At 41.9% G+C, this 22713-nt stretch overlaps 1 protein-coding gene across 1 annotated transcript in view; it reads right to left on the minus strand.

The window, feature by feature from the left end:
- Positions 1–15942, minus strand: part of PPARGC1A (PPARG coactivator 1 alpha) — a 510332-nt gene extending 494390 nt beyond the window's left edge. Inside the window, exon 1 of the mRNA XM_040237936.1 lies at positions 15861–15942. Within this exon, the coding sequence (XP_040093870.1) occupies positions 15861–15878 (18 nt within the window). The 5' untranslated portion in view covers positions 15879–15942. The remainder of the gene's footprint in view (positions 1–15860) is intronic.
- Positions 15943–22713: the final 6771 nt, after the last annotated feature.

Genomic DNA, 22713 nt, shown 5'->3' on the forward strand with positions numbered 1-22713 from the left:
TCTGGAAAAATGTGCTCATTAACTCACTGCATTTGAAGTAAACTAATGTCAAAAATTGCATGCTAAAAATCATCAGTCGGCTATTGCCCTACATCCTCTCAACCTACAAAAAAAAAAAAAAAAAAAAAGCCTGGTCTTCAGAATGATAGCCCTGAGTTTCCACAAAAAGAAGGAGGCATGAAAACAGAGCTATAAGCACTTTTCCATGATATCTTTTAGAGTGAATTTTCAACCAAAGAGGTTTTATTTAAAAAGTTTTCCTAGATAAAACTCCACTAACCCCTCAAGCCTTCTAGTTCTAGTTCTACATTTTGCTGGATAATCATCTCTTTGGTTTCCTATTCCAGCTCATCATGACTGTGATGACAGAATAAAGTGAATTTAATTCAAAGTTCCAGAAGAGACTCAAAGGTTACACAGTCACATAATTTATACCAAAGAGATCAGCTCTACCTTCAGAATTAGACCTACACCCACACAGCACACCCAAGGGTTGTGGACCTCAAGCACCTTTGTTAACCTTATTCCAGGTAGTTGCTGAGATTGGCTGTGTAAGTATACACACTATCAACAGTGCAACCATTGCAATTATTTATTAATATCACTGATTAATAGTGTGCTCGTGGCTGCAGTCATGTGAGTGGAGACACAGGGCCTGTTTCACCCACCAGAGATTTCTGTGTGTGTGCATGCTAAGTCATTTCAGTCGTGTCTGACTCTGTGTGACCCTATGGACTGTAGACTGCCAGATTCCTCTGTTCATAGGCAAGAATACTGGAGTGGGTTGCCATGCCCTCCTACAGGAGATCTTCCTGATTCAGGGATCAAACCTGTATCTCTTATATCTCCTGCACTGGCAGGCAGGGTCTTTACCACTTGCGCCACCTGGGAAGCCTACCAGAGATTTCTACCAGCCCCTGAATGAAGAGATCTGAGGATACAGACAAGCATTCAACCATTCTCATCAGCTCAAATGTATGCACTTGAGGGGAAGAACTGTGCTTTCTGTTTCTCTGTCCTCTCCACATCACCTATAATAACATCTACTTGGGCATATAGCTGACCCCAGAAACATACATGTCTCAGTAAGAACCATCACATGAGGACTGTCACCCAGCCTTGGTCTGTGGCTACAAAGACCAGAGAGAGCACATTTTTGAACCTTCTGTTTCCAACACAGGGACCTGGATTTCTTCCCCAAAAGATTCAGAGATAAGATGGCAGCCTCACCACACTTGAGCAGAAAGGATACCATGGACAAGCCCCTTGCACATGCAGACCCTTTCACTTTGGAACCACAAAGAAGGCAAGAGTCCTACTCTTTGCCAGGAACCACGACACCTCCACCTGGCTCCAGCTGTATTCGAGATTTACCGTGTGGCCTTGGAAAGCTCATTTAACCTCTCAGTATCTTAATTTCTTCATCTGGAAAATGAAGATGCTACCTACAGTATGAGCACAGCATTTCAAGGTTAATGAGTGAGGCTGATATTGAAACGCAACCTTGCAAGGGAATGTCTAATTTGAGGGAGGAAGTGAGGCACAGCCGAGCACTTCTGGTGGTTGTAACATATGCGGGATCACAAAACTGGGCCCTAAGGTTAGCAGCGCACATGACGAGTGCAATAAGCCATTCACAAGGCACCACCTGGAGTCTTTCATTGTTATTGCCAAGTGCAGTTGATAAAACAAACACAGCAAAGGATCGGGAGCCCTCATTTATCAAATGTATTGATACAGATCTGATATTGACAAGCAATGGGCCACTTTTAGATTCAGATCAATAAATCCATTTCATAATACAGTAGAATCTCGACACTTCATCCCAGAATCCATCCATCTAGATATTAGAAATCCATCCTGCTTTGCCTGCAGTCTGTCAAATGTCACCACGGAGTGCAGAAGCCACCCTGCCAAGTCTATATCCTGAATCAAATCCCAATGGAAACTTCCCAGATATAAATAACTACTATGAACATACAGGGAAGAAAAATAGCTATGAAGTTTCACTCTTACTTTTTTTCCTTTTAGCCTGTGACAAGTAAAAAAAAAATCGTAAGAGTTACTCACTCTCCAAAAACAATCTAAAGCCAGAAGGTTTAACCAATTCAATTTTCTAGTCCCTGTGACAACTGTTTTCATCTGTGGAACAGTGTCTGGGGCACATCTACAGGACTAATCCCATGGTGCTTCCACGGGCAGGCCCTGCTGGAAACTCTGAGAGAAGCTTCCGTTCCTGAGCACACTGTGGGCAGTGGCATTTGATGACACTCAGAGTCTCAAGCCATGAAGACAGATTCTTTATTTACAGTCAGAGAGGCAGAGACTGTCCTACTTGGGAGTGGATTATTGAGATCCTGCAGAGTCAGTGGTGAACAGAGTTTAATAAAGTGGGGAAACCTACTCAATGTTCGCTAGGCCCAGGAGAATAACAGAAAAAAGTAAAACACTGAGCTTGAAAAGTGGAATATCCAGCTTTGAATTGGGTCAAGTCAAGAATGTGTGGTCTTGGTTAAATCATTTCGCCTCCCTGAGCCTCAATTTCCCCATTGTCAACAGGTGAAGAGGGCTGTGCAAGAATCAAACAGTAAGAAAGCTCCTAACACAATGCTTATCACCTAGTAAGTGCTCCAAAAATATGTGGTGAAATACAACCTGAAATGAGAAATACTGAATTGTTGACATCATTCTTTAACCAATGGGCCTAAGTTACATGCTGAATTACACGCTGAATGCACACAATATGCCAAGCACTAAATGGTGGGAATAGAGGTCCGGAGCAGCGGCTACGCTTTGCTGGAGCAGCCGTGAAGAGATACCCCCCACGTCCAAGGTAAGAGAAACCCAAGTAAGACGGTAGGTGTTGTGGGAGGGCATCAGAGGGCAGACACACTGACCATAATCACGGAGAACTAGTCAATCTGATCACACGGACCACAGCCGTGTCTAACTCAATGAATCTAAGCCATGCCCTGTGGGGCCACCCAAGACGGACGGGTCATGGTGGAGAGGGGTGACAGAATGTGGTCCACTGGAGAAGGGAATGACAAACCACTTCAGTATTCTTGCCTTGAGAACCCCATGAACAGTATGAAAAGGCAAAATGATAGGACACTGAAAGAGGAACTCCCCAGGTTGGTAGGTGCCCAACACGCTACTGGAGATCAGCAGAGAAATAACTCCAGAAAGAATGAAGGGATGGAGCCAAAGCAAAAACAACACCCAGTTGTGGATGTGACTAGTGATAGAACAAGATCCCATGCTGTAAAGAGCAATATTACATAGGAACCTGGAATGTTAGATCCATGAATCAAGGCAAATTGGAAGTGGTCAAACAGGAGATGGCAAGAGTGAACATCGACATTCTAGGAATCAGCAAATAAAATGAACTGGAAAGGGTGAATTTAACTCAGATGACCATTATATCTACTACTATGGGCAGGAATCCCTTAGAAGAAATGGAGTAGCCATCATGGTCAACAAAAGAGTCCAAAATGCAGTACTTGGTTGCAATCTCAAAAACAACAGAATGATCTCTGTTCATTTCCAAGGCAAACCATTCAATATTACAGTAATCCAAGCCTATGTCCCAACCAGTAATGCTGAAGAAGCTGAAGTTGAATGGTTCTATGAAGACCTACAAGATCTTTTAGAACTAACTCCCCAAAAAATGTCTTTTTCATTATAGGGGACTGGAATGCAAAAGTACGAAGTCAAGAAACACATGGGGTAACAGGAAAATTCGGCCTTGGAATACAGAATGAAGCAGGGCAAAGGCTAATAGAGTTTTGCCAAGAGAACGCACTGGTCATAGCAAACACCCTCTTCCAACAACACAAGAGAAGACTCTACACATGGACAACACTAGATGGTCAACACTGAAATCAGATTGATTATATTCTTTGCAGCCAAAGATGAAGAAGCTCTATACAGTCAGCAAAAACAAGACCAGGAGCTGACTGTGGCTCACATCATGAACTCCTTATTGCCAAATTCAGACTTAAATTGAAAAAAGTAGGGAAAACCACTAGACCATTCAGGTATGACCTAAATCAAATCGCTTATGATTATACACTGGAAGTGAGAAATAGATTTAAGGGACTAGATCTGACAGACAGAGTGCCTGATGAACTATGGAATGAGGTTCATGACATTGTACAGGAGATAGGGATCAAGACCATCCCCATGGAAAAGAAATGCAAAAAAGCAAAATAGCTGTCTGGGAAGGCCTTACAAATAGCTGTGAAAAGAAGAGAGGCAAAGGAGAAAAGGAAAGATATAAGTATCTGAATGCAGAGTTCCAAAGAATAGCAAGGAGAGATAAGAAAGACTGCCTCAGTGATCAATGCAAAGAAATAGAAGAAAACAACAGAATGGGAAAGACTAGAGATCTCTTCAAGAAAATTAGAGATACCAAGGTAACATTTCATGCAAAGGTGGGCTCGATAAAGGACAGAAATGGTATGGAGCTAACAGAAGCAGAAGATGTAAAGAAGAGGTGGCAAGAATACACAGAAGAACTGTACAAAAAAGAGCTTCATGACCCAGATAATCACGATGGTGTGATCACTCACCTAGAGCTAGACATCCTGGAATGTGAAGTCAAGTGGGCCTTAGAAAGCATCATTATGAACAAAGCTAGTGGAGGTGATGGAATTCCAGTGGAGCTATTTCAAGTCCTGAAAGATGATGCTGTGAAAGTGCTACATTCGATATGCCAGCAAATTTGGAAAACTCAGCAGTGGCCACAGGACTGGAAAAGGTCAGTTTTCACTCCAATCCCAAAGAAAGGCAATGCCAAAGAATGCTCAAACTACCGCACAATTGTACTCATCTCACACACTACTGTAATGCTCAAAATTCTCCAAGTCAGGCTTCAGCAATACGTGAACAGTGAACTCCCTGATGTTCAAGCTGGATTTAGAAAAGGCAGAGGAACCAGAAATCAAATTGCCAACATCCGCTGGATCATGGAAAAAGCAAGAGAGTTCCAGAAAAACATCTATTGCTGCTTTATTGACTATGACAAAGCCTTTGACTGTGTGGATCACAATAAACTGTGGAAACTTTTGAAAGAGATGGGAATACCAGACCACCTGACCTGCCTCTTGAGAAACCTATATGCAGGTCAGGAAGCAACAGTTAGAACAGGACATGGAACAACAGACTTGTTCCAAATAGGAAAAGGAGTCCGTCAAGGCTGTATATTGTCACCCTGCTTATTTAACTTCTATGCAGAGTACATCATGAGAAACGCTGGGCTGGAAGAAGCACAAGCTGGAATCAAGATTTCTGGGAGAAATATCAATAACCTCAGATATGCAGATGACATCACCCTTATGGCAGAAAGTGAAGAGGAATTAAAAAGCCTCTTGATGAAAGTGAAAGAGGAGAGTGAAAAAGTTGGCTTAAAGCTCAACATTCAGAAAACGAAGATCATGGTATCTGGTCCCATCACTTCATGGGAAATAGATGGGGAATCAGTGGAAACAGTGTCAGACTTTATTTTGGGGGGCACCAAAATCACTGCAGGTGGTGATTGCAGCTATGAAATTAAAAGATGCTTATTCTTTGGAAGGAAAGTTATGACCAACCTAGATAGCATATTCAAAAGCAGAGACATTACTTTGCCAACAAAGGTCCATCTACTCAAGGCTATGGTTTTTCCAGTAGTCATGTATGGATGTGAGAGTTGGACTGTGAAGAAAGCTGAGCGCCAAAGAATTGATGCTTTTGAACTGTGGTGTTGGAGAAGACTCCTGAGAGTCCCTTGGACTGCAAGGAGATCCAACCTGTCCATTCTAAAGAAATCAGTCCTGGGTGTTCATTGATAGGACTGATCCTAAAGCTGAAACTCCAATACTTTGGGCCACCTCATGCGAAGAGTTGACTCATTGGAAAAGACCCTGATGCTGGGAGGGTTTGGGGGCAGGAGGAGAAAGGGACGACAGAGGATGAGATGGCTGGATGGCATCACCGACTACGCACATGAGTTTGAGTAAACTCTGGGAGTTGGTGATGGACAGGGAGGCCTGGCATGCTGCGATTCATGGGGTCGCAAAGAGTCGGACAGGACCGAGCGACTGACTGAACTGAATTGCGGTAGGAAGACTAGATTATGATGTTCGTCCTCAGGTTAAGACAGAGAAAATGCAGAGTGGATTAGGAGACCAGTCATTGTTAAATACAAGACCCAGATCTGGAGCCTACAGGGCGGCCACTCCACCCAGATCCAGGTCTAGAAGACTGGGAATTATCCAAAAATTCCTTGCCTAAATGTACCTGGTTACACTCCAGTTTTTTTTACAACTGACAGACTAACTCCTGTGCTCATTTGCCCAGAGAATGTAAACGCGTTTTAATATTAGCCTCAAACAGGTTGCTTGTTAGGAAGGTAAATCTGCTTCAAATACAAACACCTGAGCATGGATTGGCTTAGGATTATCTAAACATCCATAGGAAAGATTCAAGGGCAGACATGAGTGCCATCCTGGAAAGCTGAAGGTAAATTAAAATGCCATATAGAATATTAAACTCTTTTTCTATTGAATCACATTAGGTATTTGCATTCTTCAGGCACAGCCTCTTTGAAATCTGTCCTCATGAACAATAAAGAGAAGGAGTAGGGAAAGAGGTAGGAAAGAGAAGGAAAGAAGAAAGAGGAAGGAGGGAGGGAGAAGAGGAGGAGGAGAAACTAAAAATCTCAAAAAAAAAAGAGCCCAGATCGCTGTCCAGCTGCTCAGCAGACATTCAGCAGGATTTTTTTTTCCCTTCCCAAAGGAATAGCAGGAAATGGGAGTGAATTCAGCAAAGTAGAAGGGTAATAGACATATTTCTTTCCCAGAACTTAGAGGATTTGTTGTTGTTTTATACAAGAATGATTTAAAGGCAACAGTCTCTCATGGGCAACCCCAATATTTCCTTGCCCCAGAATTTCCCAGGCCAAAATTATATGGGAACCAGCCACAGGATTTTTGTCATATTAGATGTCACTTCTACTATTATTTGTTTCATATGACATTTAAATCAAGTTACTTTTTTAAATTTTTACTATATTTCTAGGCAGTACTGTCTATAAAACTATGGTTATTATGGTGCAAGTTATGCTTTCCTAATACATATTGAGATAAATCAATATTATTAATACAGCATAGTGGAGTGATTAGCAGGATAGATACTGACGGCGTTCAGATCCTGGCTTTACCTCTACTAGCTGTGTGATCTTGGGCAAGTTCCTTAAACTCTCTGTGCCTCAACTTTATGATCTATTAGATAACAACACCTACTTCAGAGAGTCACTCTGAGGATTCCATTAGTTAAGATCTATAAAGCACTGGTATCTTCTCGAAACCTCTACATGAACAACAGTATTAGGAACTCTGAAGGCATCCAAGCATATACCATCAAGATTTGCCTACATTGTTCCTCTTTCTTGGGGATACTCTATTGCCTCCACTCCCCATCCCATATGAACCAAAAACAAAAGCAGTAAACAACATGGTCTCATTCCTGCCCTCTTGAGCACCTACCCATTTTAATGACCATGTTGAATAGACAGAATAGTGATTACACTTATTGAGCACGTATTACTTTCCAAGCCCTATGTTCAGTCCTTTGAATATATCATACATCATCTAATTTAATTTTCAGTTTTACCATTTGAAGAAGCCCCAAGCTTAAAGAGATTAAGTAATTTTCCTAAGGTCCTACACCCAGCGGGTAGAAGGAAAGGTCAGGATTCAAACCCAGGTCCATCTGACTCCATAACCTACACTTATCCCATTAAGCCATGTGGTCCCACCATGAAGTTCTCTCTTCCAAGAATCCATCACAGCATTCAGACAGACATAAACTTTCTTTCCTCTCCCACCGGACTTGGTAAAGTCCAGTTTATAATATGTTGGTAATTATTTAACTGTTTGTCTTTCCTCCTCTGTTGTTCATGATCATCTTTTCTAGTTGAAGGATTTTGGAAAGAAATCATCCTAAAATTTCCCTGAATTTGAGAAAGGGCTACATTCTACTGGGCTGAATATAACATTTTCTTTACAACTCCAGTCATCTTTATCAACGCCAAATGCTGTAATGTTCTAAGCCATAGACGTGACTTTAGGGCAATTTTTGTCTGTGTGGTACCCAGTGACTGTCAGAAAAACAGACTCCAGAGTCCCGCCCCAGATCTATTGAATCAAAACCTCTGGGTTAAGGGCCAGGAGTCACTTAAGTTTCAGAATCACTGCCTTAGGCTATGGATGGGCATTTGACCCTGTTTTATACTCCTAGGCGCCGACTGTATTTTAGATCTTGTGTCCATTTTTCATGGTTTTCCTGACCTCTCCCACCCTGCAAGTTGACAGCTATCATTTCTCACTGCCAACCAACATTGTGGCATAAATTTTTCCTGTTTTATCTTTTAGCCAGCAATGCTAAGGTTTCCAAGCTCTTTTTTTTTTTCAGTTTTAACACTGTCCTGAAAACTAGATTCTAAGGCAGGTGCCAATTTTAAGTACATTATATCAGAACTATTCTGATGTAACAGGAGAGAGTGGCCTGTATCCCAATGCTGGTCCCACACCTTTCCTTTTGCACCCACAACACCCCCCCCACCCCCCACCCCGCACAACTTGCACTGCCATCACTCATGGTGGTCCTGAGTCCCCTCCCCAGACAACAATTTCAAAACCACTGACATAATGCAACCTTTGGGCAGATCTTGCCACACACTTCGAGTGACAGATACCTTATTTTTTAATACATATTCAAGATTATCAGAGGAGGGTTTTTTTCATGAAAGTATGCCAGTGTTAACTAAAGTCAAGATTGTATCTCTTTTCATTTGAGAGCATATCAACAAATTTATAAATAGCCCCTATTTATATTTGCAAAGTCACTCCTTAAGTGAATACCCTTAACATGGGAAACAATGATTCATTGTATCAGTATTTGGACTACCATCTACTTGTCACCCTGCTTACTGAACTTACATGCAGAGTACATCATGAGAAATGCTGGACTGGATGAAGCACAGGCTGGAATCAAGATTGCTAGGAGAAATATCAATAACCTCAGATATGCAGATGACACCACCCTTATGGCAGAAAGTGAAGAAGAACTAAAGAGCCTCTTGATGAAAGTGAAAGAGGAGAGTGAAAAAGTTGGCTTAAAACTCAACATTCAGAAAACTAAGATCATGGCATCCGGTCCCACCATTTCATGGCAAATAGATGGGGAAACAATGGAAACAATGACAGGCTATTTGGGGTGGGCTCCAAAATCACTGCAGATGGTGACTGCAGCCATGAAATTAAAAGATGCTTGCTCCTTGGAACAAAAGTTATGACCAACTTAGAGAGCTTATTAAAAAGTAGAGACATTACTTTGCCAACAAAGATCGGTCTAGTCAGAGCTATGGTTTCTCCAGTACTCATACATGGATGTGAGAGTTGGACTGTAAAGAAAGCTGAGAGCCAAAGAATTGATGCTTTTGAACTGTGGTGTTGGAGAAGATTCTTGAGAGTCCCTTGGACTGCAAGGAGATCCAACCAGTCCATCTTAGGGGAAATCAGTCCTGAATATTCATTGGAAGGACTGATTCTGAAGCTGAAACTCCAATACTTTGGCCATCTGATGCAAAGAACTGACTCATTTGAAAAGACCCTGATGCTGGAAAAGATTGAAGGTGGGAGGAGAAGGGGATGACAGAGGATGAGATGGTTGGATGGTATCACCGACTCGATGGACATGAGTTTGAGTAAACTCTGGGAGTTGGTGATGAACAGGGAAGGCTGGCGTGCTGCAGTCCATGGGGTCACAAATAGTATAACACAACTGAGCGACTGAACTGAACTACTTTTCAAAAGGCTCTTGGGGGAAAAAAAATGGTCAAGGAAATTTACCTTTTCAAGAAACCCTCTCTCCTGTGAAGGAGAATGTCAGAGCACCCAGAAAAACTTTCTAACCTTTAAAATTTTGAGGCATCTTTTATTGGCTGTGTTCTAAATAAATTAGTAGTATATAGTCTAAAAATAAGTTCCAAGCAGCAGTTTTTAAATTTGAAAAAAATATTTAGGCAAAGTTCTTTTATGCTCTTTTTGGTTTTTCTTCCAAAATGTATAATGTTGAGATGCAGCATTTAGGAAGTAAATTTAACATCATAAGCAGTATAAGCAGGGGCACGTGGAGGGAACATGATATCTTTGGTGAATTAGCACGAGGTTCAAAGAAACATCTAGAGAGAGAGAGTCACTGTGGCCAAAGGCTGACACTTAATGAGTCTAGGTAAACTGTGTACACAGTGTTCCTTTCACTGTTCTTTCAACTCTTCTGTAGCTTGGAAATTTTTCAAAATAAAATTGGGGGAAAATGTTCAAACACACAAAGCCCAGTCATCAGAGCCTGGGTGGGGGTAGGAAAACTGAGGCAGCTAAGATGCAAAATTTAAGGAAGCACCTTCAGGACTTGGAGGATGAGTGCTTCCTTGGCACTGGGGCAACTCAGAGAGGGAGCACCTCCTTAAATTTTGCACTGTAGGTGCTCACTTGCTTCACCCTAGAGTCAGCCCAACATTCGCAAATTCACCTGCTTCCTCACATGGTAGTGATCTTAAAGAGAAGAAGCTTATAGTCAGTGTTATCCATACACTGATTCTCTCATTTATTCACCAAGTATGTATCACATCCCAGCTACATGCTCAGTGACTACTCAGCTAGGAATGCATTCTGTGCCAATAAACCATTTTGGGGATTCCAAGGTGGCACTGGTGGTAAAGGACCCGCTTGCCAGTGCAGGAGATGTAAGACACATGGGTTGGGAAGATCTCCTAGAGGAGGGCATGGCAACTTGTTTCAGTCTTCTTGCCTGGAGAATCCCACGGACAGAGGAGCCTGGCAGGCTACAGTCCATAGTGTCACAGAGAGTCAGACATGACTGAAGTGACTTAGCATCCACGCATGCAAACCATTCTGACTCTCAGACAGAATAATCTTAGACCAAATTCCTGCCACCATTTATTCATCTATGTGTTAGGTGCCAGAGACACTGTGATCACAGACCAGCTCCTGCTAAAATATCTCACTATCTGCCAGACACTGTTTTAATGCTATAATTTTTATCATCATCATCATCATCATCTATTGGCATGTCTATTTTCCCAATTCCATGGAACCACTTCAGGGCAGTGTATGAATATTATTCATCTTTGGTTTTTTGACACTCAGGATGGTATAAAGTATTCAATAAATATTTCTTGAATGGATGAAACCATAAATCTACTTATTTGTTCATCCGCAAAGATTTGCCACAGTTAGATGACTAGGAAACTTCCTCCCAGATTGCCTAATAATACCAGCTAACACGTACTGGGGCTTAAAAGCTGCCTAGTATTTCCTGAGCTCTTTCCATACATTAACTCAATTAAGCCTTGCAAAAAGGCTAAGAGTCTCTTTTTACCTATAAGCACACAGGAGAGAGAGAGAGAGTGAGAGTGTGTGTGTGTGTGTGTGTGTGTGTGCGTGCGTGCATGTGTGCGTGCATGTGTGTGTGTGTGTGTGTGTGTGTTAGTCGCTCAGTTGTGTTCAACTCTTTGCGACCCCATGGACTGTAGCCCGCCAGGCTTCTCTGTCCATGAAATTCTTCAGGCAAGAATACTGGAGTGTGTGGCCATGTCCTTTGCCAGGGGATCTTCCCAACCCAAGGATCAAACCCAGGTCTCCTGCACTGCAGGCAGATTCTTTACCATCTGAACCACCAGGGAAATCCAAGCACACAGAAGAGTTTGAACACCTTTCCCAGGGCTGCACAGCAGATAAGAGGCTATCCCAGAGTTTGAACCCAGGAACCCGGCTCTGAAGCCTGCCCTCTCTTTTAAACCCTCTCTCGATTCTGACCCAAAGGGGTACCCCCCCATCCCCAAACAGCACGGTCATCAGCTTATTTTTCACCCAATATTATTAATACCTAGAAAGATCTAGAGGGCACCAGGGATGCTTTCAGCAAAATGATCCTCAACTCCCATGGCCAAGTCAGACTTAGGGGGACTTCCTGCTTAATTTCACCTTGTCTAAATATAACCACCTAAAAATAACCCGAAGGGGAAGTGTCTCAGAACCGCCAGAGGAGCCACAGTACTGTGGAGGACGTGATGTGAAAGAATGATCTGGCCTCCCGAAAACACTGCAGTGCTTTCCAATACCAGCCAGCGGCATATTGGGATGAGGAAACAAAGTCTCCAATTATTGAAATTCCGTAGTGTATTTAATTATGCAATTATCTTATTGTATTAACAAGTGCTAGGGCACAATAGCAATTGCTGAGATTTTTGCAATTTGGAACTGCAGGATTTAGTCTGCCCCTCAGCTGACAACTTCTCATGAGCCTGTCCATTTTTCTGAGATTATGCACATAGTCTTATTTTTTAACTGCTTCATTTATAAATCGAAAGTAAACCAGACCACCCTTCATGCCACTCTACTTTTTAAGTATAACCCTGCTAGTCGCTGAGCATATTTTAAGGGAAAAGATGTGCAAATTCACATCACTTTTGTTTTCACCAATCACTTTAGGTTCTTTCCTCTTTTGAAATTCAAATAATATAACATAAAATATAAATTTAAAAAGTAGTAATACAAGTTATATATTTTCAATGATGCGAATACATTCACAATGCATTCCTGTCATCTGCTTAATAAGGACCTATCCCAAAGGGTTCATGTATCAGACTATAAAACCCAGAGCATTTCACCAAAATATCTAAAATAGGTATGCTATGATATTATAACACAATTCTATTTGCCGCCACCCCATATGTTGGAGAAGGAAATGGCAACTCACTCCAGTGTTCTTGCCTGGAGAATCCCAGGGACGGTGGAGCCTAGTGGGCTGCCGTCTATGGGGTCGCACAGAGTCGGACACGACTGAAGTGACTTAGCAGCAGCAGCAGCATATGAAATGTAATCATGCAAAATTAAACATTCCATACATTTTCTATTCATTCTCTAACACTCTCCTTATACTCCAAAATAGGCTATCACACTTTCAAGTTTACAGCGACAAAAGGTAAATCACATTTCTTGTTTCCGAAAGCATTCCATGTAATAGGTCTTTTCATTTTGGGGTTTTCATTTAAGTATCAACAGACTCTTTACACATAAAACATAATTAATCCATACCATTGGCTACATCCCTATCCAAATGGGAATCTTCTTTGCTGATATTCACTCCTGGAAAAGTCATACCTGCATTTTCTCAAGCTAAATTTGGTCCAGACTATTAGGAATGATGTTTCATTTACTTGAGCATGACCAGGAGGCATAATCTTATGTAGGAAAACCTGGCCACTTCTCCCAAGTAAGTAATAGCTAAGAACACAAACTCGGGCCCCCAGCTGCCTGGTGTTTGAATCCCAATCTGCAACCATTTAGCTGTGCCAATGAAGCAAGTCCCCTTTGCTTTCCCGAGCTTCAGTTTTTGCAGTAGGAAAACTAGGATAATCACAATACCTTTCCCATAGCTTTGTCAGGCAGATAAAATGAGTTACTTTATATAAGTCACCTAAAACACAGCCTTGTCCTACCCAGACATGACACCTGATACTTTTCAAAGCCGTTGCCCAACAATGACATCACTGGGGTCTCACCATCTTCCTGGGAAGCAGTGGGAGCAGAGGCTATGATGCCCATTCTACAGGGGAAAAAAGTGAGATTCAGACAGGATTCCTGGTGGTCAGGACTAGAACCCCTGAACCCAGCCTAGGATTATTTCACTATTTCCCTTTACATTCAGAACACACTGACTCAGTGTCCCAGACAGATCCCTGCTTGTGTTTCTCTGAGGTGGTGGCAGGGCTGGGGAGAGGCTCTTGTTTCAAATCCTTGTTTCTGTTGCCAGGCTCGTCTTGAATAGCAAAAGAGCCCCCGATCGGCAGAAGACACATCAACAAGACTGCCTTAATCATGCTTTCTGCTAACGATGAAATGAAAGTTAATTTCATGCCTTGCATTCACAGACAAAAAGGTTCAGAGCTGTTTAAATTCTCTTCAGCCCGATGACAGTTAGTAAACAGGAGGCTTCGTGTTCTAATGCTTGAAATCACCCTTCGTATCTCAATATATTATTTATGCACTCAGCTTAAAATAAACAGCAACTCGCAAGTAGGTGAGTGGTCTCATCCAGGATGAACTTTTTTTTTCCACTCTGACAGTTACTTTAAAACATCGGTAAACAACCTTAATTCACTTCTAACGAATTAGTAGGCGACTGCTGCATCTCCAGGAGGCAAGCAGATTGTATTATTAACCAAAACAACTTTCTCCCTGTCAATCATCTACACCTCACAGAAGGACGTGGGTTTTGCTGTGCCGTTACTCAAAGCAAGCCATGGGAGCATGTGATTCCAGACGATTCCTTCCAGGTCATTCTCTTGCTGATCTCTGATTAGATCTCTTGATTCTGAGATGTAGAAGAGGGCCTGCAGAAGGGCTCTCAGTGCAGCTTGTTAAGAAAGACACAGACAATAAGAACCTTCCAGTGGGTAAAGAGCTGGGAAGTCAAAGCAGACAAGCTCTGCTTGTGGAGGGAACTGATGCTGACCAAGACCACTTTAAGGGGGACTCAAGTACCACCAAATATTTGAAAAACAGTATCACTTTGGAATAGGAAGACTGGTTCTTTGTAGGGATGGATGGTAAAATCAGGACCTGAGCATGCAAGATATGTAGAAGGTGGATTTGGGTTCAACTCAAGAAAGAATGCTCTTACAGTAAAGAGTTGTCTCTTGCAGTAGCAGGTCTGCCTCTGGGGGTACTCAGGCACCCATCAGTTGGAATCCTAAGATCTGGCCAAGAAATAGGACCAGAGATGAAACATGCATGGACCTCTCCAGATATAAGATCTTATAGCCTGTGAATCTCAGGGGGGCTCACAAAACGGACTTCAATAAGCAGTCACAATCCTTTTTCAATTTCTCTGTTTGGAGTTTTTAAAGGGTGATAGCCACTCTTTAAAAATATGTATATAAATATACACACAAATATATATACACCATGGGTTAAGCTAAGCATGCTGTTGGCCAATCTATAGTTGTTCACATGATGCCAGAGCACTGGTTAACCTCCCAAAATAAAAATATGTCCCAATCAGCAGGGAAAATCAGTCGAAGCAGCTGCTGTAAGATTCTATAGTTTCTGCCTGCTCTTGGGCTTTGTAACTTGCAGCCCTCAGCCATTCCATGGACCAGAGGCCTCTCCCAAGTCACCTGGGCTGTCACATGGTCACAAAGGGGTGATCCATTAGCTCACCATTGTAGCTGGCCTCCTCCCCCACCTCAAGAATGGAAACACAATATTTAGCAACTTATCTAAGAAATGTCTCCTTCAGTTTAATCATTAACAAAACATCACGGACCTCAGAGAAATGTGCAGTGTCTCCCAGAAACCAACCATTTCTTTGAGATGCAAATGGACTGATCAAAACACAGAGTTAAAAGAAAAATTTAAAAAAAAAGGGGGGGGTAGGGAGAGAGACAGAGATAAGGGAAGAGAAATTCAGATACCTTGCGTTCATATCCAGGGTTGATATCAATACTTTTACACAATATGCAGGCATGTATTCTTCCAAATTGTCCAGTAAACATGAACTGAATATTTTGGGGGGTTGATCAGACTTTTGCACATTCAACATATTGACAAACGATTAGACAGTTCAGTAATGTTAAATTCTTGAAAGGAATTCAGATTCTCAATACTTGGGTACGAAACTCAGAGTTACTGATTTCCTAATACAGCAAAAACAGACATCTGGTATTTACACTCTATATAACATACATATGCACAGAACATAGCATGACAATAGTGTGTTATACTTACAAAGTACCCTTCATCCATGGGGCTCCAATTTTACCAATATTAGTTCACTGATTTTCGCAAAAAACCTGAAAGGCAGAGGGTAAGTTTGTGTTACCCCCACTTTGCAGATGGGGATATAGAAATGCATTAGGAGAATAAATTATTGGCCTGTTATACTGAAAGAATTCAGTTATGGGAGAACAAGAACTACAATTTTCATCTTCCCTGTCAGAATACAACTTGACCACCTATCTTTTCCTTGGGGACTGATATTTCCCATGTAATTTCCACCACAAGCTCAATGTATTAAATACATTTTACCCAGAATAAAATAGTGCAGAATGGTACTTGGTCCAAAGAGCTCAGAGACCAATATTCCTTTAATACCAGAGAAAAGGTTTTTTTTAAAAAAAAAAAAAAAGAAAAAGCTTCCCATATCCAGTTTAAACAAGGAGAAAAAATTTAGATTGACAAAATACAATCATCTAACTAAAATTTGGCCTGAAAATAATATTACTACAGTTCAGTTTGTTATACACATACTTATGTTCACATGTCAGCATATGGACTTGTCTTTAAAAATTATTCCAAGGAAGTCAGAAGCTTCAGAAATAATCTCATTTAACAACATTTTTAGAAGGGTATATTTTAACAACCCTTTCTAGGACACCCCATCATTTCTGCATTCTCAGGCCGTTTATTTGGGCACTGACCAAATAATTAACATTTACTGAGTTCTCACTATATACAAGTTCAGTGCTCCAGGTGGTTTCCTGGAGGACACAAAAATGTGTAGACAATAAGGACTTCATCAAAAAATTTCATCAACAATCATCAAGAAACTTAAAATCTTACAGTTCAAGGATTTGAGTACAGTAACAATCTCTCTGATTTATCTGGAAAGAGTCAACGGTTTTGGACACCCCTGGTGAGTCACAAACACCAGTCCCAGAAGGATGGCTCCTTCAGGGAATGTTTTCCAAAAAGAAGAGTTTAGGCTCTGTTTATGAGCAAACTATTTGGTTCATAAAAGCTGTGTCTCCTTAAAAATGTCCGACACACAGGCAGAGAAAGAGAAAAATTGTATGATATTCCTTACATGTGGAATCTAAAAAAAAAAAAAAGATTCAAATGAACTTGTTTACAAAACAGAAACAGACTCACAGACTTGGAGAACAAACTCATGGTTGCAGAGGGGAAGGGAGAGTAAGGTAGTTTGGAACTGACATGTACACATGGATAACCAACGAGGTCCTACTGTTTAGCACAGGGAACTCTGCTCAATATTATTTGGCAACCTGGATGGAACGAGAGTTTGGGGGAGAATGGATAGGTCGCTGAACTGCTATGCTGTCTACCTAAAACCATCACAACATTGCTAACTCATCAGGATCCATTCCCTCCCTGTTCTTTTTCTCCAGGAATCTTCCCGCGGCCTAACGTTATTGATCCATCTCTTTACTTATTTTTCTAATTCTTCTCCCCACCTCCCTTCTGCCACTAGGATATAAGCTCCATGAGACTGAGGGACTGCTTTATTCACCACTAAATGAATCCTAAGGTCAAAGGACCCCATAAATACTGGTTGATGAAGCACAGATGAATCACAGTGCTGAACTGGGTGCCTGCCCTTTCTCCTGCATCTCCTTTTACTCTCTCTGGGATGTTATTATAATTACTAATAAATACATCCCAAAACTGTATCATAATAGATTTTTCCAGCTAAAGGCGAAAAAAATCATTCTCAATGAATTGTTTCTGAAAACTATAATAAATGCCCATTTTATCATTCTCCCTTCTCCTGACTGCTTGAGCACTGGGCCCAAGAGTCAGGTCACCTTTCTCTCCAACCAGCATCACTGTGGGGGCTCTATGACCCTCACCTCTTCATCCTCCAGGGCCTTTTGTTTCCCAGTGGCAAAATAAGAAATTTTCAGAAGTTTATTTTCAAGCTGCCTTCTTCCCAGGTGACTCAGATGGTAAAAAAAAAAAAAAAAAATCTGCCTGCAATTCAGGAGCCACAGATGTAGGTTCGATCTCTGGGTTGGGACGATCCCCTGAAGGAGGGCATGACAACCCACTCCAGTTTTCTTGCCTGGAGAATTCCATGGACAGAGGAACCTGGTGGGCTACAGTCCATGGGATCACACAGAGTCAGACATGGTTAGAGACTAACACCTTCACTTTCACTTCTGGTTCAGAAACTATGGAGATCAACGTACAAGTGATGGGCCAAATTATATTTTTACATCTTCTGATTTCATACCACTTTCTCAGTAGAAGCTTATCTGGAAGGTAGCAAAGTCATTTCATAGGAAGCAAGTAGAAATCCCAGAGGGAAGGATTTGATTATTCAGTCATATCTACAAGCATGCCAATTTTGGACAAATACCCCAGATATCACAGAAAGCTCATTTCCCCCCAAGATCACACCCCAGCATACAACAGACATGCAAAGGAAGGTGCCACATCAGCTGGTTATGACATCCTGAGTCACAGACACTTCAGTGGGGCCTCTAAACAGACTTCTTATTTACTTGCACATTAGAGAAACTCATACCTTCACCAGTCAGATATTTTTCCCCCAAGCATCTGAACAGCCAAAGAGATTTAGAAGCAATTAACATTCACAAGTAACAGAGCAATCAACAAGGGAATCGCTAATGGGACTGGACAGAATCCAAAAGCAGATATTAGGATAATAGTGAGTGCCTGACCTAGGTTACGGTGTTAATTCCGGAGAGCAGACTCGTGGTACATTTTCAATAGCTTTGTGGGGCCGCTGTCACGGTCACATATGCCTCAACTATATATGGTTCCTAGCCCCTCCTCCCCACGACATACTTTTTTTTTTTAACTACTATCGAAAAGAAGGCATTTTTGCATTGTTATAACACAACCTCTAGCATTAATGGTATATATTGAATTCAAGTTTATTTTTAAATTGCCTACCTGACAAAAATGTTAAAATGTCATTTTTTCCCACTTTGGGTCTCTTGACTATCTTCACCTGTTAGCTCCTGTAGCTAGAGGCCATAGAAATAACAGCTATAAATTTCCACCCTGACGCTTCCCCAGTAACTTTTGCCATTTATTTGCGTGCACATAGGTTTATACAACCTTAGTACACAGAAGGGCACGGGTACTCCTATTCCAACCAGCTCTATGCTTGCTTCCTTGTCAGTTTTTCTGACCTGTTTTCATAGATATCACTCCAGAAATCAGCATATACTTATTCCTTTATTTTACCCCACCAGGAAAGTCTCTGGGTAACAGAAAATGTTTCCATTGTTACTCTTCCTGCTCCCATTTTTTAGCTTTCATCTCTCATCACTCCGATCCATCTAAAATGCCAATGCCAAGCAAATCTATCTTTACCTCCCCTAGGACCGCATTCCTGAATCCCTGCCCTGGCTCTCCTTCTCCCTCAGCCTAAAGTGCAAACGGCTCAACCTTCAGAGGTTGGACCTCTCCATGCCCACACATGCCTCTCAATCCTCAATTCCCCTGCCAGCCGTCCTGCAGGGTCATCTTGCCTCACTCATGACCGTAACATTCACCTCTAATCACAGGACATCTTCCCTTACATATGGACTCTAGGCCCCAGGCAGGCAGAAAACCCGGTGTATTCCCACTTTTCAGTTTGGATGTAATTAACCACTGCTTAGGATGGTTTACTTTATTCTGTGTGGCCTAAGAAGCTAAATTCCTTCCAAGGTTGGGCTTTTAAATTTTTTTGACTAATATAATGTTAGATATGAGTTCATAAGTGGATAAACACCATTCATTTTGACAACAATGTTTTTCTGGTGGTTCTATGGCATTCATGCTCTAGCCTACTTCTTTCTCCTACTCTGCTGCTTTGAGCTATGAAAGGGTCCCTTCTTAACAATTCAGTTTTTTTTTTTCCTTCACCTCCCCACCCCCAACACACATCCATTATGAAAACGCATCCCTCTTTAAAGCTTTGGTTTATTCCCTGAGTACAATCAACCACTGATACACAATCTGCCACCGCCAGGCTGTGTGTGCTAAAAGCCTGTTTTGACAAAGATTTTATACAACAGAATCCAAATTAAAGGGAAGTTATCAACAGACCCTACTGAAGAATCTCTCACTTTATCTCCGTGGCAAGTATTTTCATATTCCCAGCGCCAGTCAGGAGACACACACACACACACACACACACCCCTCAATCATCGCCTCTCCTCCCCAGCTCCCTCCCCCCACCAAGTAGCAGCAGTTGAGATTAAAATGCTTCTGGGGCTGTGGTAATCCAATCAGGGCTGGGCATGCTTCAGTCTCTACCACTCGGTGGTCGGAAAACATTTTGGCAAAATGCCTTTCAACTGTACTCTACATTCCGAGGAGGTCTCACGCGTGCTTATTTTTGACTGCTCCACAAAAGTGAAGGTGACCACGGGCCGTCCTGCCCAGGGAGCAAGGTTTCACCTGCAGAGTGTCAGAAGCATTCCTGGCATCAAGGAGTGGAGAAAGAGAGAGAGAGAGAGAGAGTGTGTGTGTGTGTGTGTGTGTGTGTGTCCACAAACACGCATTTTTTAACTTCAAAGATTAAAACCTATGTTTCAACTCTTTGCCCTACCTAAGCACCAACCAAAATATTACCCTCATTCTATATTAGTCAAAGCTTTTCAGGGGTCCTTATCCTTTCCAGATCCCTTTGGCTGTTGGATAAAATCTTGAGAGGGGAAAATGGTTTTTAACAGAATTGCAAAGGAGATTAACTATATTGAAACATTTTTCCATCCTGTGTTAAGAAGTCCAGAAGGGTGTGGTTCTAGTGGATAGGAAGTAGAGATGCTGTCTGGATTTTTATTTTTTTAACACGGGATTTCTGCCGAAGACCCTTGCGCTGAGCGAGCAACATGCTGTTGTAGAAAGCAGAAAGTGGTGACTGTATATCCTGTTCCTATGAGAGTACACCTTCCTGTACACAGGGTTTGTGTTTTTGTATTGCAAATAGCCTACACCCATGAACCCAGAGCCCTTCCGTGTTTGCTACACCAGATGAAATAGCTAAGAACATACACTTCCTTTATTTACAGCCTTAAGTAAGTTTTAACTACTCCTGAGAGAGAGGTAGAGCAATAAAGAAAGCAATTTGAAGAGTTTGGAAGAGTAGAAGTAATGGGAAAAAACCTCTATTTAACCATTTAGTCTTTCACCAAATATTTACTGAGCCCCTTCCCTAAATTCACAGTGGTGAATAAATAACCCACAGAACTTTCCTCCCAGGAGTTTACATCCAAATCTGGGGAGACACCCTGTAAGCCAATGCATAAGAAAATGTAAAACAAGTAAGCACATGTCTAGTAGTGATGAATACTATGAAGAAAAACAAAGCAGAGGAGGCTAGGGAGTGTAAGGACATGAACACATGCTTCAGGTAGCATTTATTTCCCTATTTTATGTCAATAAATATTTGTTGCCAAGCTACTATGTTTCAGGCTCTGGAATGCATTCTAGGGAAGCCAGATATACATACATATAGATGGATGAATGGATAGATAGTTGAATGGATAGATATGGATATATACATATATGTATATATATACATCACACACTTAATTTTCAGTTATTTGAGTATGAACAGTAAGCAGTCTTCACCAAGAGGGATCTGTGTGTAATGGTGCACTCTGACTACAGCTTCTTTTAGAAAGCAACTGATGAATGCCTCTAATGGGTTCCCCACATCGGAAGGATGCAGTGGGGTCTGTGTCTGCTATGCTGAAGGGTATGGGCATTGGAAGTACTGAGTGCGCTGGTGCGGGGTCCACAACCATGGTCTTCCCTCAGCTCCACGACTTACCTCACCGAGTGGCTGTGAACAAGGTACATTGCTGCTTTAAGCCTTGGATCCTCATCTACAAAGTGAGGATCTCAGGTGCTGTGGGGTTCAAATGCAGTCAGGCAAGAAGAGTGGCCAGCACAATGCCTGGAACAAGGGAACTGACGGATGAATCCTTGTCCCCACTCATCTTGTCATCCAAGAAAAACATGAACACCAGAAATGCAAAAGCCCCCCAAAAAAGGCTGTGCACCCAGAATAAAGATACAGGAACTGCTTTTGCTTGGTTTCTTTGTTTTTTTGACCCAAATAGTTTTAGAGAACATGGCCTGCTTGCATGCTTATTTGTTCAGTTGTGTCTGACTCTTTGACACCCTATGGACTATAGCCCGCCAGGATCCTCTACCCATGGAATTTTCCAGGCAGGAATACTGGAGTGGGTTGCCATTTCCTTCTCCAAGGGATCTTCCCCACCCCAGGATGGAACCAGGGTGCCCTGAATTGCAGGTGGATTCTTCACCAGCTGAGCCAACAGGAAAGCCCTTAGGCAATATTAGATGTTACTTTAAAAAAAAAAAAAAAGTCCACAGTCAATTAAGTTTCAGAAAACAACATGAAATGAAGCAACATGGGTCTCTTTACTTCAGGCTTTCCTGTTCTGCAATATGTGGATGTGAATCACATAGCTTCAAGCAACATGAACAACGGCATGAGTGTTTCCCTATTTATTTGACCCCAGAACCCTTTGGCAAACCTTACATGACAGTCATCAGCACAACTGGAAAATGTGGATGTGCTCTAAGAATAAATGGATCAAAAGATATGGAATCTATACCCTCTTTGCCTCTGATGTGGTCTGATAGCTCTCTTTGACAAGGCAGACTTGGGCATATTTTCTGCAGACTAAGCAAGCTGGCAGCAGTGTTTCCTATCCACTGGACCACAGCATCTTCTCCTTTTCCTAGAAAAGAAGTCATTATTCTGGGACCACAGCACATTTGGGGGACGTGTTGGCAACATCTGAACACTTCTCATTCCCTAGGACAGGTAATTCCCCTATTTTCT

The sequence above is a fragment of the Oryx dammah genome, unplaced genomic scaffold, assembly GCF_014754425.2.
Source record: "Oryx dammah isolate SB20612 unplaced genomic scaffold, SCBI_Odam_1.1 HiC_scaffold_3, whole genome shotgun sequence".
Classification (NCBI taxonomy): domain Eukaryota; kingdom Metazoa; phylum Chordata; class Mammalia; order Artiodactyla; family Bovidae; genus Oryx; species Oryx dammah.